Source organism: Trachemys scripta, chromosome 8 (genome assembly GCF_013100865.1).
Source record: "Trachemys scripta elegans isolate TJP31775 chromosome 8, CAS_Tse_1.0, whole genome shotgun sequence".
In the NCBI taxonomy this organism is placed as follows: domain Eukaryota; kingdom Metazoa; phylum Chordata; order Testudines; family Emydidae; genus Trachemys; species Trachemys scripta.
Window position 1 is genome coordinate 97,049,438 of NC_048305.1, and position 16,764 is coordinate 97,066,201.

Consider the following 16,764-nt stretch of genomic DNA (forward strand, 5'->3'; position numbering starts at 1 on the left):
GAGGGGGTCAACAAGCATGTGGATAAGGGTGATCCAGGGGATATAGCGTACTTGGACTTTCAGAAAGCCTTTGACAAGGTCCCTCACTAAAGGCTTTTAAGCAAAGTAAGCAGTTATGGGATAGAAGGGATCCTCTCATGGATCAGTAACTGGTTAAAAGACAGGAAACAAAGGGTAGGAATAAATGGTCAGTTTTCGCAGTGGACAGAGGAAAATAGTGGGCTCCACAAAGATCTGTTTTGGAACCAGTGCTGTTCAACATATTCATAAATAATCTGGAAAAGGGGGTAAACAGTGAGGTGGCAAAGTTTGCAGATGATACTAAATTATTCAAAATACCTAAGTCCAAAGCTGACTGCGAAGCGTTACAAAAGGATCTCACAAAACTAGGTGATTGGGCAAGAAAATGGCAGATGAAATTCAATGTTGATAAATGCAAAGTAATGCACATTGGAAAACATAATCCCAACTATACATACAAAATGATGGGGGTCTAAATTAGCTGTTACCACTCAAGAAAGAGATCTTGGAGTTGTGGATAGTTCTGTGAAAACATCTGCTCAGTGTGCAGTTGGCAGTCAAAAAAGCTAATAGAATATTAGGAACCATTAGGAAAGGGACAGATAATAAAACAGAAAATATCATAATGCCACTATATAAATTATGGTACTCCCACACCTTGAATACTGCATGCAGTTCTGGTTGTCCCATCTCAGAAAAGATATATTACAATTGGGAAAAGTATAAAGAAGGGCAATAAAAATGGGTAGGGATATAGAACAGCTTCCAGATGAGGAGAGAGAGAAAGACTGGGACTGTTCAGCTTAGAAAAGAGACAGCTAATGGGGGAATATGATAGAGATCTATAAAATCATGAATGGTGTAGAGAAAGTGAATACAGAAGTGTTATTTAACCATCATATAATACAAGAACCAGGAGTCACCCACAGAAAGTAATAGGCAGCACATTTAAAATAAACATAAGGAAGTACCGGTACTTTTTCACACAATGCATAGTCTATCTGTGGAACTTGTTGCTAGGGAATGTTGTGAAGGCCAAAAGTATAACTTGATTCAAAAACAAATTAGATACCTTTATGGAGGATAGGTCCATCAATGGCTATTAACCAAGATGGTCAGAAGCTGGGACTGGAGGACAGGGGATGGATCACTCGATAATTGCCCTGTGATGCACATTCCCTCTGAAGTATCTGGCACCAGCCACTGTCAGAAGACAAGATACTGGGCTAGATGGACCATTGATCTGACCAAGTATGGCCATACTTATGATCTAGTATTTTAAAGGCATGGCCTATGTGCAATAAGGATATCATGATAAATATCTATAGTGATTTTTTTTTGTAGCTAGCAATTTAAAGCCCTTCCTATTCTGCAAATGTTTTCCCACATGCTTAACTTTTAGCTCATGAGTAGTCCCATTAAAGTCAATGGAATTACTGACATATTTAAATTTAATCATGTGTGTTGGTGTTTTCAGGCTCAGGATCTAAGTCCTAGGCTATATTTTGCCATCTGTTTTTAAACACATCCATCTTTTTTGGATCTATGCATCTAATGTCCATGGATAGATTTGAAAATGTATCCAGAATTCTTTTTCTTAGAATGATTGCTGTATCTTTGGTCCATTTCCCTCATCTTTTGGTATAAGAGTGAAATTAAACATGTGCCAGATCTAGCCATAGCAGAATAAGAATATAGAAAAATCATAGATTATTTTGAAAATATGAATAAACTTAAACACATGGAAAATTTCCCCCCCATTTTTCATCAGAAAATAAACTAGAATCTCCTCACTAATGCCCTGATCCTTCATACTAAGGGCGTGCTAGTACAGGAAAGTTTTGCCAGGTATGCATGTCTGTACAGGAAAGTTTTTTACTAGTATAATTATACTGCTACAGTTAAAACAGTATAGTTAGATTGATATAACTCACTATGTGGACACTCTCTTATTCTGTTATTAAAGTGGCTTTTTTTGGTTTAGCTTAGAAGTGACATAAGCTAAACCAAAATAATAATAATAAAAAGGGACTCAGGTCATGTTAAGTGTATCTACATGGGGAATTATGCTGCTGTAACTTTATCAGTTTTAAATTACACCTTAGTTTTCACATCTTATACCAGTATAAATTTTCTGTGTAGACAAAAAATAAAGACTTCAATTAGACTGCAGAAGACCCTTGCATTAATATTGTCTCCATTAATTTCACTAATAGGAAAAAACCCAACAACTAATCCCACCAAAATAAATGAATAAACCCCAAAACAAAACTAACCAAACAAAAAATGTAGGAAATACTACCTCCCAAAAAATGTAGAAGAAAAGGAACCTATCACATTTTTTTTTTAAAGCTAACATATGAAGTGGAAAAACAGACCCATCTTTAAAAAGAGGAACAAGAGCAATACGTTCTGGACACTAATTCCTTTGGAATTAGTTCTTGGTTCATTGTGAAACCCTTAACATTCTTTGCTGTTGCAATTATAATGCTTTCATGAGAGGAGCCAAAAGTGTGAATAACCGAGAATGATAACTGATATAGCAGCATCCCTGGGTAGAAGCTTATGGTTATTTTCTCTCTCTCTCACTCTCTCTTTTTAAATGTATTTAACAGTGAATGGTGGATACGGCCACTGTAATTTGATCTCCGAGAAGAAGAACATGATGGACATGGAGATGACAAATAGCTCAGTGCCTGTCTGTAGACAGAGTCTGCTCATCCACACAGGAAATCCACTTACCCGAGACCACCCATTATCTCGTGAGAGATTGCTACATGTCGGTCACCTGAATTTAACACACTCAGATACCAGGTATTGTTCCCATTTTTGTTGCTTTATATACCTTTCCCTGTTGAAGCCCTTCATTGCTATAATCTTTTTTTTCCAGTAGCAACCTTTCAGGATTTGGACCTGGGTTCTGCCTTCACTGGGCCTGGTTGAGGGGCCTGATGTGAATGCCAGGGTCAGAAGATCTCTTTGGCTTTTGCCTCATCTTGTCATTCCATCTGGGGCAACCATTTAATCTCCCCTTCTAATCAACTAATTCCATTACCCATAAGAGGCTGTTATTGATGGTACCTTACTGCTGGGCCTGAGGCATGGCCTTTCTGTGCAGATGCACTCCTACTGCTCCATGATCCTACCACTAGGGGATCACTCTAAAGGCAGTGGCACCCTTCACTTTTGGAGTTTAAGTATGTCTCCTCTGTGAGTACGATCCCAGCATCCACTGACATGAATGATAGTTTGCCAGTGACTTAAATAGAAAGAAAACTGCCTCCTCTCCCTCCTCACCACCCATGATGCTTTCAAGTTCCAGCCAGGGAAATAAGGATAGTAGAATCACTCCCAAACTGGAGTCTTCCATATGGCAGTCTGGCATGCCACCATTAAACCTCCAGGAAGTGTGTGCCACTCTCATTTCTACAGTGTTTCCTTTAACAAACCGAGCAAAATGTTCCCATATCCTTGGTATTTGCTTTTAAGGCTATAATGTAAAAATCTGGGCTCTGGTTTTGATATATGCACAGTTCTTAGATTCTGTTCATGGCAGATCCCTACTTAAACATTTGCTATAAATTAATTATACGAAAATGTAGAACTCTTATTATTTTTTTGTGTTGTTGTTACAAATTTAACATTACCAGATTTTAAACAAATACCCTAAACAGACATCCATTGTGAATAGACGCCTGCTCTGAATTAAAATCTGTCCATCTATTTTAATTACAATGTTTTTTGGCAAAGCTTATGATACGGAATGATCTTGACCTTTTTGAAGAGATGTAGAAATAAAAAAACTCAATAAAGTTGCAGCCTTTATCTTAAATATTTGGAATAATTGGTGCTTTCTGCCTGGAACCATCAAACCCAAATTTCCATAGACCCAGCAAGAGGAAATGTTGACTGTGTAACTTAGTCATGGAAATCTGGCTGTTTTTGATTTTATTATACAAGTTTATGCATTGTTTTCCCTTTTTCTTTTACTAATGGGACAAGGATATCTGCATTTTCAGGAATAAAAGGCACATCAGTGTGACAAGCAAGTGGAGAGAACTGTAAGGGAAAAAAGGCAGATCATTTTCATGGCAAATAGCAAACATATTCTGCTGCTGGTATTAAAACTTTTATGCTTCTGCTGCATTTAACGCAGCTCTGTCCCAACCCTTTTATGTCTCGGTGTGGTGCTTGCAATTATCAGGCTGTTTTTATTCTGTCGTTGAGGATAATTATGAAACAAAGATAATTAGGGCAGGAGAAAACAAAAGGAGAAGGAGAGGACCCTGCTTAGATCTTTTTGAAGCTTTTTGTAAAATCCATAATAGGGAAATGATAGATATCTGTATACTGGGGATCACAGTACCACACTCAGTAATATGAACTGCTTCCATCTCTGTCTGAGGGAAGATTCCCAGAACAACATAGAGGATTGTATGCAACAGAATATGAGAGGGCTGCTATTACGATAAAGCAGCAGGTGATTGAGGTAATTCTCTTGTGTTTGTTTTACAACACGTTCTAAAATCGGCAGGTTTCACCATTTCCTGAGTCACTGTTTGGAAATGTTTGGAGAGCATCTTGAGGTACATTGTGGTTGCTTTCCATTCCTTCATGGGCTATTTGTTTATATGGCCTGTCATTCATCTTGCTCTCTGTTTGTATGTCCACCCTGTTTCCACAGTTTTGATTTGTACAGGATTTGCAGTGTAGTGTTCATGCCCTGCTTGGCTCTGTGAGCATGACAAACATACAGTAACTAATCCTTGCACAGTGAATGCACCTGTCTTTCCTAACAGACGCACTATGTGGAGTCAAAGCTACTTCTTGGTATGAAAACCAAGACAGACAGCATTTATTATTGTCACTATTCATTATTTACACAGTGCCATAGTTGTGGTTCATTACAGACAAATACAAGAAGACAATGTCCTTACCCTGAAGAGTTAACAATATAAGAGCCCAATTTGCATAGTGCCGAATGCTCTCACTTTCAGTGAAGTCAATGGGAGCTGAGGGTGCTCCATGCCTTTCAGGACTGAGCCCTTTCTTGGACAGTGCCTAGACAAAAGAGGTTGGGAATGGATGTACCAAAACGTACTGTGGACATCACTGACTGTACTTTGCATTGGTCGTTCTGACCAGCTCTGATGTCCAATGCATAAATAAGGGGAAATGCAAATTCCGACAAGGATTCTGGGTTAATCTTTGAATGACTAGTGTGTGCAACCACAAAAAAAACCCAAACAAACAAATAACGCACCCCCACCACAAGCTCAAAATCCTGCAAGGAATTCAGAGTTATGACTGGATTCTGCTGTTTTTCTCAGCACATTCATTATCCCCATCAGCTCCCCTCCCACCCCATTGTCATTTTCTCTCAGGAACTGTATTCCAGTGATGACTGCATTAATCCATGGATAATAACCCCCTTCTCTTCCATCCCAAGCTTAATTAATAGCTTTTAAGTTATGCAACATAATTTCCACTACATAGTATTTGTAAATGAGATGTGTGTGTTATACTGTAAAAGTCCTAATACCTTCTTCACCACAATTGGCCTCCATGTACAGCTAATGTTGGCCATTTGTCAGATAATCCATTATCAGGCATGGAAAACTCTTCCCACATTGTGTTCTTGTTTTTCTGTGTAAAAACAGGGAAGGCAGCGGAGCAGCCAAAGAGCAAGTGTTGCAAAGGGCCCGTAGTTGTGTAGCAGAACAATATCCTCCAGCTTCTTAAAACTGTCAGTAGTCACAAAAGACTTGCTTGCAAGGGAAATTAAAGGCATGTACATTTGTTTAGCCAAAATCTCCAGATTATTTTCTGTGGTGCTATTTTACGTTGAGGCTGTTTTTAAACTAGTTAGTTATCAGTGGTTCAAAATGAAGCTGGAAAGGGCATATTCAGTGCGGTCCCATGGGGTCTGACCTGGATCCAATTCTATTCAATATTTTTTATAATGATTTGGCTAATGGCATAGAGAGTATACTTAAGTTTGTGGATGATACCAAGCGGGGAGGGGTTGCAAGTGCTTTGGAGGACAGGTATAGAATTCAAAATGATCTTGACAAACTGGACAAATGGCCTGAAATAAACAGGATGAAATTCAATAAGGACAAATGCAAAGCACTACACTTAAGAAGCAATAATCCATTGTACAAATACAAAATGGTAAATGACTGCCTAGGAAGGCGTACTACAGAAAAGGATCTGGGGTTATAATGGATCACAAACTAAACAGGAGTCAACAATGTAATACTGTTTCAAAAAAAGCGAACATCATTCTGGGCTGTATTAGCAGGAGTGTTGTAAACAAGACACAAGAAGTAATTCTTCCACTCTACTCAGCACTTATAAGGCCTAACTGGAATACTGTGTCCAGTTCTGGGCACCACACTTTTGAAATGATGTGGACAAATTTGAGAAAGTCCAGAGGAGAACAACAAAAATGATTAAAAGTCTAGAAAACATGACCAATGAGAAAAGATTGGAAAAAAATTGGGTTTGTTTAGTCTGGAGGAAAAAAAGACTGAGTGGGGGACATAATAGTGTTCAAGTACGTAAAAGGTTGTTATAAAGAAGATGGTGATAAATTGTTCTCCTTAATCACTGAAGACAGCACAAGAAGCAATGGGCTTAAATTGCAGCAAGAGAGATTTAGGTTAGACATAAGAAAAAACCTCCTAACTGTAAGGATAGTTAAGCACTGGAATAAATTGCCTAGGGAGGCTGTGAAATCTCCATTACTGGAGGTTTTTAAGAACAGGTTAGACAAACACCTCCTCAGGGATGGTCTAGATAACATTTAGTCCTGCCTCAGTACAAGGCACAGGACTAGATAACATATTGAGTACTACATTTCTAGTCCTACATTTTTTCTATGATTCTAAGATACCAGCTGGAATTCCACTGTTGGAGCTCTTACAGTATAGGGCCCTTATGTAATAATGTAGCTTCAGGGTCTCAAACTAAAAAATAATCATCTTATTAGCTTTTATACAATATCAGATGCAGGGCTGCACAAGGATTTTTGGGGGGGCCTAAGACAAAATCTGAAACTGAGGCCTCCCCCCACCCTTCCAAAAAAAATTACCACTTAGGGGAGGCCTCAGGTAGGTTGGTAGGTAGAGGAGTGTGTGTGTGTGTGTGTGTGTGTGTGTGTGTGTGTGTGTGTACCAAGCCTGCCCTGTACTCACCCCACAGCCGCAGCTCCTGTCCCATTGGGCTGGGCCCTGCTCCCCACTCTGGGCATTGCAACCCCATATGTCAGGTTGCAACATTGCTCACTGAAATTTGGCAGCCACCCCTCCGTCATGGATGGAGGGGCCACCGAGAGAAACCTGAGTGGTGCTGTGACCCTGTGCATCAGGTCTCAGCAGTGCCACTCAGTTTGGGGGCCCTCTCAAACAGGGAGCCGGGGGCAAACCGTCCCTTTTGCATGTGTCAACCCCCCACCCAGGCAGACCTGATAAGATGTGTGTTCAAACTTTTGTCTGAGGTTTTGTAACCATTATGTTAATATATTAGGGTTGCCAACTGTCTAATTGCCCTGCCCCCTGCCTACTCCTCCCCCTCCCCCAAGGCCCTGCCCCTGCCCTGCCCCTTCTCCAAGGCTTTACCCCCGCTTTCCATCCCCCGTCGCTCGCTCTCCCCCACCCTCACTCACTTTCTTCGGGCTGGGGCAGGGCATTGGGGTATGGGAGGGGGTGAGGACTCTGGGCTAGGGGGTGGGGCTGAGGGGTTCGGAGTGTGGGAGGGGGCTCCAGGCTCAGCCTGGGGCAGGGGGTTGGGGTGCAGGAGGAGGTTTGGGGTGGGGGCTCTGGGAGAGAATTTGGGTGCGGGGGGGGCTCAGGGCTGGAGCAGGGGGTTGGGCTGTGGGAGGGGGTGAGGGGTGCGGGCTCTGGGAGGGAGTTTGGGTGTGAGAGTGGGTTTGGGGCTGGGGCAGGGACTGTGGGGTGTGGGAGGAATTTTGAGTGCAGGAGGGGGCTCAGGGCTGGAGGTTAGGGTGCGGGAGGGGTGCGGGATGCAGGCTCCAGCCAAGCGGTGCTTACCTCAGGCGGCTCCTGGAAGTGGCGGCATGTCCCTGCGGCTCCTAGGCTCAGGGGCGGCCAGGCGGCTCCGCACGCAGCCCCTGCCCGCAGGCACTGCCCCCGCAGCTCCATTGGCCGTGGTTCCCTCCCAGGAGCTGCGGAGTCGGCACTCGGGGCAGGGGCAGCACACAGAGATCCCCTAGCTGCCCTTGCACCTAGGAGCCAGACGTGCCAGCCACTTCTGGGAGCCGTGTGGAGCCACGGCAGGTAGGGAGCTTGCCTTAGCTCTGCTGCACCACCGACCAGACGTTTGGCTTATCAAAATCTCCCAGATTGCATTCAGTAGCAACCATGAGATTGAGGCCAATTCCGGGAGACTCTCGGCCAATCCAGGAGGGTTGGCAACACTGTAACATATGCCTTCAAATATTATGATGAGGCCTAATATAGAATGGATTAAATAATAGGAAGCGTGACTGGTGTGTTATACTATAAAACATTTCTCATAATGAGTCTGAGATGGCAGCATTACTACTGAGCTGTGAGCTATGTTGGCCATTCCAAATGAAGGCTTAAAAAAAACTGCTACTTCTCCATCATCTAGTTTGCTTATGCCACATAGTTTACAGGCAGATAGGTTTAGAAATGGTTTAGAGGTTTTAAAAGTGTATTAGGACTGTGTTTTTAAGCCTTGCCATCTTTAAAACCAGATGCCGTAGTTACCACGAGACCAACGCTACAAAGCTAGAGAGAGAGAAATGATAATGAACGGATTATGGAAACCACTAAAAATTATTTAAAATAGTATTTTTAAAGTAGTAATGTCACAGTTCAAGATCTGAGTGCTGTATCTCAGTGGAAAGTAGGGAATTCTAGTTCTCCAGCGGGATCGAAACTCTTATACCTAATACTGATGGTTCAAAAGATACTAGATCATAAACCTGTCACAACTAGAAGACTGAATATTTCCAGTACTGAGTCTCAGTGCACTGTAATATTTTTGACAAATCTCTCCTTGTTGTGGGTATGAAACGTTTTTGTGGGTGTTTTTTTTTAAATTCATAGCTGTTGGAAAGCTGCCCATAGTTGGAATGTTAGAATAGTCGCAGCAAAAATGGATTAGTGATCAGAATGTAGGTGAAATAGTCAAGTTGTAAGATAAATGAAATCTACCCCATGGTTCTATGATTTACCCCATAAATATTTCCATTACGTATGTGCACAGTACCTGAATGTTTGACTCATCAGTTGCTATCTGGCTATACATGCTGATTATACACACATTGCTCGCTCTTTAAAATTTTTCCAATTTTGTCTTAAATGTGGTTTCCTTAAAAACTTGCTGAATAACCATAGTTGCCTCAGTGTTTGCAGTATTACCCACAATCCTCTCTAGTGTGAAATTCACCCATGTGAAGAGGGCCAGCACAAGCCCTATATACTACATAAACTGTAGGAATATCTAGGGAACAGCTGCTAATAGTGAGAAATAATACAGACACAATTATATCTGCTATGATAAATATTTATAAGAGAGAGAAAACTTTATGCTTTAGGGCATAAGCCAACCACTGATTGCCTGGAAGAAAATATTAGGAAAAAACTTCTCCTATAGGCAGCTTATTTCAAAATTGTCTGTTATGGAGTTTTTTAGACCCTTCCACCTGAGCCAATTTGTATAACCCAGTGTTATACCAAGACTAAATGGATCATGGATCTGATCTGATATGGCAATTCTTATGTTCCTAACCCTATTTAGTTACCTAAGGCATGGGTTCCTACCTTGGAGATTGTGACTCTCAGTAGGATCTTGAACAAATGCCAGGGAGTCCGAGCTACCCGATCCTTCCCACATTACCAAATGGCAGAGGGGGCCTGGCTAGATCCCAGCTGGATAAAAAAGCGGTGCTCTGGTAGGGAAAAGTTGAGAATCACTGATCTAAGGCAACTAGCGGGGTTTTTTAAATGGATGATTATTGTACATTGTAATAGTGGCCAGCAGTTCCTGTTATTCCTTTACATTCCCCTTTTTTCAGCTGATCAAAATTTTTCCTCAAACAAATGCCTTGTGAGTTGAAAGTTTGTGAATTTTGTAATGGTAAATGTCTCTAGAGAGTGTGAACAAAATTAACACCACCACTGTGAGCTATGGGAGAACTCCAGAACACTTTCCCTGTGTGCTCTAATGAAAATGCTTGTGTTCAAAAAAACTAAAAAAACGTCACATTTTTGGCTATTGTTTTGTCCAATCTGTACATTGACCCTATAGATTGTGACTGAGTTGCCAGTAATAGCGGGCGGGCGGGGGAGTTTGTACAATGTGTAACCCACGGTGTAAAATTAATCCCATGTAAAATGATGCTGCCTTTACAAGGCCATAGAGGAAACATTGCAGGATTTTTTTTAAGTTAATTGTTGGAAGACACAGACAATGTGCAGTAGAGAATAAATTGTTTCATTCTCCAGGGCATAATAAATGTGGCATCTTGTACAAAAATCATAAATTCTCCCACAGTTGGTGATGTTTCATGAAACTGTATTACAGGTCTCCCAGGTTTCAAGACTCGGTCGATTCTTCCACTTTGTGCATGAATGGAAGTCACCCAGCTCAGCACATTAAGCAAGAGTGCCCAGGTGATTATAAGGTTCTTTCGGAGGTTTCGGCACATAGAAGGACTACAGAGGGAATGGAGCTGCGAGCCTCTGGTAGTCTGCATCCTGAAATAGACCTAATGAATAATAGCTTTACAAATTCACTTTCATCATACTTGTTTAATAATGAACATAGCTCCTCCCTGGGTTCATTGTCCTTTGGCAGTCCTCAGCATTCAGCCAGGCTACAATCAAGCAACCTGAAGAAAAGATGCATCTCTGTTATGCCATCTTCAGCTGAAGGAATTGATATTACAGCTATTATCCGCACGTCGCAGACATCACTGGTCACCTGCGTGAATGGTCTGCGGACTAACTCGGCTGGCATTTCCTCTCATCCTGTGGAGATCAGTCACCACAGTGCTCAGAAAACTTCTCATCACCAGTCTTGCTCTCAGCCTGGGAACCCTTGCAGTCTTCCTTCTCCTTCAGCTTGCCTTGTACCTATTTCCACTGAATGTGACAGAGGTGACTGTGATCCGCTACAAATGCAGCAAATAGAGGAAAATGCAAGTCTTAACCTTATGATGAATGGTACTAGTATTCCTCAGCAAGACGCCTCGCACAGCAGCCAGAAGGTGAGTTTCTTAAAACAAGAACCGGTCGATGATTATTCCTCTAACACAGATCTCTTTCGGCATCGTCAGGGGCTGCCGCCGCCTTATCATTTACACCAGCAGCTAAGCCAGACTCAAGGGACGTTGCCTCATTTACACGTCTCCGTGTCTCCAAAGTCCCTTCAGCCCAGTGAAGGAGATGAACAAGAGATCTGCAATGGCAAACAGGTCTGTCGGTGGATTGACTGCAATGCCACTTATGACCAACAAGATGAACTGGTCAGACACCTAGAAAAAACACACATTGACCAGAGGAAGGGAGAGGACTTTACTTGCTTCTGGGCAGGCTGTGTCCGTCGGTATAAGCCTTTCAATGCTCGTTACAAACTGCTGATTCATATGAGGGTTCATTCTGGAGAAAAACCAAACAAGTGTATGGTAAGTCTGGAATCTGTTTATTTGAACAGAAACATGTTACTCTGCTCACTCACTGGCTCGCTCTCTCTTCAATATTATTCAAATATAATTATTGTACTTTCCTGTAGCTTGGTTTGTTCTAAAGAGAATTGGGGAAGGAACTTAATTGTAAAGGAAATGTTTGAGTAATAAATATTGTAGCTCTTGGAAAAGAGATTCAGTCCCCTTATATGAAAGCTTAACTTTAATACAACGATTTATTTTTTAATATTCATTAAAGCATTAATAAAATGACAATCAAAGCCAGCAGCAGTCATTTAACGTAAAATAAGGGTCACCGAGCCTCGGGTGACATTTTAAATAAAGAAACGTAAAACTCATCTAATTAAATTCTTTTCATTCCTCCTTCTCAACAATAACCCATGGAGTTAATAGTGCAAAAGTTTGAGATGGTAGTTGGGAAAAGAAAAAGAATCATATTAAGGATTTAAAAAGGTTAAAAAATCAGAATATCTTGAGATTTTCTCGGGTTGTTAGGGGTTGGTTTTAGGGGGTTTGTTTTGTTTTTTGAACTTGCAAAATAGAGTGTTCTAAAAAAAATAAGACCCTTTGTTCTCCTCTGATCAAGCTATTGTAAACAACATCAGCATTCCAAAAAGAGGATCTTGAGAACAGCACTGTCTGTTCATCTGCACCCTATGACGATAATATGGCCAAATTAAAATAAAAGTTAATGACTTCCATAGAGCTTTCCATATGCAGGGAGGAGTAATAATATAAGACCTTGAATAGACTAGATAAAACTAAGCAAGTTTGACATGAGCTTCCAAACTGAGCCATGAGATTTTCAAAGCTTTCTTTGTGTACTGCTGTTTAAAAAAAAAAAAAAAAAAAAATCAAAGGAATAATTGCACCAGCAAGTCATGGCAGTCAATTGACACAATTTCCCCCCATTATTGTATTGGTAGCAAAATCTTATAGCGAGAAATACTCGTAAGAAGGTTAGGCCAGGATGAAGTCCATTATGGCGCTTGTGTGTGTGTGTATAACCTTGTGTCAAGTATTAATGATGGGTTGGAGGGGACGAAAAGTATTATGCAACATTTCTTGCTTTGCCAGAGAATAATGCTATATCACCTTAACAACTTTTCATTTGCCTTAGATATCTTAATAATGTTATTTTAATACTAGTATTATTCAATAAGTATGCCATATAACCATGTATATGGAATAACAGTGGAAATAGTGAGGCATCATTATCTAGTTGCTTGAGGTAAAATGGCACATTTTAAGAGTGACAACTGTATGTGTCTAATTTATCAATCAAGAGTACTTATACAAATAATTACCTTCTGCCTCAGTTTCATAGGTAGCACCAACATCTCTTGTAAAAGCACTGAGGAATTTAAACTCCTTACAGTTATTTTTATTGCCATAAATGTTAAAAGAACAATGAAACCCCTTTCTTATAAATAAAAATGTAATGAAACTGCTAAACCATCTGGATTTCTCAGTGGAACTGGCTTTTTAATCACTTACAAAGAAATGAAAACAATCTCTCCTCTTCATTTCTTTCAGGCTTTTTTAAGGAAAATGATAAAATGGGGAAAGTTGGTTAGCTTTTCTATGATGATGAAAGACATAGTAGAGAGTGCTAGATTTACTCAGGCAGGAGATGGAAACCCTTTTTCATTTTCGCTAAGATGCATATTTGACAGCTATTGTATAGCAGATTTCTAATGTTACATTCCCAGTCAGTGTTTGTATAGGAGTCTGTGTATACCACAGAAGTTAGTTCATGTAACACTAAAAATTTCCCCCTTTCAGTCACTTTGTTAGTCTGCATTAAATAATTGGCTATTGACAACATCTCAAGAATTTAGTGTCGTGAAAGGCCCGATGAAAACCTGCATATCGGACATGCGGGAAATATGTATGTAGTCTTGGCATGTAAATATATAAAGCGCTGTTTCATTACAGCTGACAGTGTAATCACTCCAATACTCTGTGTGCCCCAGAGAGACTTAAGAGCATAACGTCACATGAGCAGTTAACTCCTTCCATGGCCAGAACAAAAATAGTGACTATCAGCAGGTAATAATAATTGAGACCTGGAGTCCTGTGCTATAGTAAAACCAGACTTTTGGGGCACATTAAAAATGCATCTTTTTTGCAAGTCTAGATTCCTGCTGTCGAAAACACTTGATCTAGCAGTGCAAGATCTGAAGCCACAGATCGTCTCCTTAAAATTATTATCCACAAACGGGGATCATTTGCCTGCTGAATTACATTCCATTTTTTCAAAAAGATTTATTGTGTTTTCTTTGTGCTATGATGTTATGCCATTTTACATTATTGGTTATCTTTTGATGGGGTAATAACTGTGCAGTTACCCCTGGAAATTAATAAGGCAATTCATTTTGCATCAATTGAGGTCTTAGATTTTGTTTTGTTATGTTTAGTGGATTGCCCTGTTCAGTAACTTTGCATCTCTTGGTATTTGTAGTGGGGATTTTCTTTCATTGCTTACAATTACCCATTGTGCACACTTCTACTTCCTTTTTGAGACTGCTGATTTTCTTCTTTCTTTTGCCTGGTAAGATTGCTGGCTAAGTAGGTATTGAGACTGTTTGAGGCGGTTAACGCGAATAGCACTCAATCCATATAAATAAAAGTTTTCTTCCATGTAAAATTATTAATTTCTTATGACAGGCTTTGCTACTATGTACTGTAATAGACAAAGGAATTTTGGAATCCAAGCCACTTGAGAACAGGAAATACATGAGACATTTTGATTGAAAAGTAAATGGTCCACTAAAACTGCAGTTAATCCTTTTATTATCTTTCCAACAGCAGTTTCCACAATACTTTCATGAGGTAAGCTTCCTCCAGTCCAACTGTAACACTCTCATCATTACAGCTGGTTTAAATTTAGCTAGCATGCTTCTTTCTCTACTACCAACGTTCGAAAGGCAAAACGACATCCGCTGTAGAGGAACTACTGAGATTCTGGGTACTTGTGCTTTCTGCATTTTGTTGCCAAAACCTGTACTCTGAGTATTCTCCTTTCCTATTCAGTTAAATGTTCTAATTAAGCTGTGTCTTCTCTTCATTGTGTTCCTTGTGTTTGATTTTTCCTTGGGCTCTGCAAGTAGTCTAAAGGAAACTACCTAATCTCTCTGCAATATCCTGTTATGTTTCATACTTAACTCATGTTATTTTAGTTTTATTAAATTTGGGGTTCATCTGCATTATAATCAAAAATATATCCAACAAAAATAATGATGCAATGTACTTAAGACTTCAACTTTTGAAGATTAATTTCATGCTTTTTTAGATTTGATGTCCCAGACAATTGGAATTTTGATTGTCTGAGACAGCAAAAATTAGCAAGCTTAAATGGTTTTCATTTAAAAAAAAATATTTCTCATAGCTGCATCTTTTGTTGTCTTTCAGTTCTACCGGCATTTTGGTGTATGGAATAATAGTGATCCCTAAATACTGTAGACTAACCATAAATCCCTGTATGAGAATGTAAATATATGGCTGCTCGTTTAGTCTTGGTAGGCCTACGATTGTTTGATTTGGATAAAACCACTAGTGGGTCATCTCTTTCAGTCCCTCCTGTATGGTGACAACTTCATAAAAAATAGACAAGGCTACCATCGCTCTGTGTGTGTGTGTGTGTATGTGAGACAACTTCATAAAAAATAGACAAGGCTACCGTGTGTGTGTATGTGTGTGTTTTCAAGGAACCCAATTTTCAAACTTGGGCAACTAAGAGTGAAGAGAAATAAGAAAATCTCATTTCTACTTATGCAATTTATTTATGTTTATAGAAACTAGGCATCATAAATCACGGTGCTCCTGTAAACCACCAGTGATAATGGCTTGACAGGTGGCCTGTCTCTCAATCATTAACATCTCTAGTTCATTTATCTTAAAGAAGCAAACTATGTAGCCTGTTGTTTTCACTCATGCTTTCTCTTGTCCAACCCTGTCCACATCTTGTTCCTTCTTTGATTGCAAGTTCTTTGGAGAAGACACTCTCTTTTATTTTATGTATGTACTGTATGCAGTGCACAAGGGGGAGGAGGGGGACAAACGGGCATGACCCCCCACCTACAATAATTGGCAAGGGCACAGAACTCCTCCATCCCCAAGGCCACAGCAGACAGAGAGAGCTCCTCTGGCTCAGTGGGGGCACAGGACATGCCCCCCCAAAACCAGTGAAATTTTAAATTCCTGAGCATACCCTTGGGCCTGGCCTGGCTGGGGTCTTTGGTTGCAACTGTTGAACCAAAAAAAAAATCTATTTATATTGTTAATAATTAGCCCTTTTAATCAAAACATAGTAACTTGTTAATCAGTTCACACATGGTAGGTATTATAATGGCCTCATTACAAATAGGGAAACTGAGGCACAAAAAAGTTAAGTGATTTGCCTAAGTGCACCTAAAGAATATGCATCAGGGGCAGCCTTAGAACTCAAGAGTTCCTGGCCCCAGATCTTGTGCTCAGGCCACTACATCACATAAGCTAACCATCTACCTCTTTAAAATTGCTACCCATGGTGCAGTTCTCTGTACGAACAGCTATATAAATAAGTAACTGTACTACTAGACTTTCTCTGTGTATTTTGTATGGGTGGTTTAGATAGGGTTACCATTCGTCCGGATTCCCCTGGACATGTCCGGATTTTTGAGCTAAAAATAGCGTCGGGGGGAATTTGTAAATGTCCGGACTTCCCCCCCCCGCCCCCCATGCAGAGTGCGCGCGGCTAACAGGGCAGCCGGCCGGATGGTGCCACTTACATGGGGCTCCGACAGCCAGAGAGAGCATGTCCTCCATCTCCCCTGCAGCAGAGCTCACTCCCTCCCTCCCTGCATTCGCAGATCGCCTCCGGCAGTCTGGAGCTCCACCCCCACTGCTGCCCAGCGTGCCGGGACGAACGGCTCAGGCAGTTCCTGAGCAAGCTCACAGAGACCTTAGGCGAACCGAAGGCCAACAACAAGGGGGCCAGGGGGTCGGAGAAGGGGCAGGGAGGTTCTGGAGGGGGCAGTCAAGAGACGTGGGGGGGGGGG

The 16,764-nt window shown here is 40.8% G+C and overlaps 1 protein-coding gene across 2 annotated transcripts in view; it reads left to right on the plus strand.

Annotated features, from left to right (window-relative positions):
• The window catches only part of GLIS1 (GLIS family zinc finger 1), a 264,447-nt gene that overhangs the window by 121,750 nt on the left and 125,933 nt on the right, over positions 1–16,764 (plus strand). For both annotated transcript variants that reach the window (XM_034779847.1, XM_034779846.1), the window contains 2 exons: positions 2,637–2,835; positions 10,600–11,701. In XM_034779847.1, the coding sequence (XP_034635738.1) occupies positions 2,637–2,835; positions 10,600–11,701 (1,301 nt within the window). The remainder of the gene's footprint in view (positions 1–2,636; positions 2,836–10,599; positions 11,702–16,764) is intronic.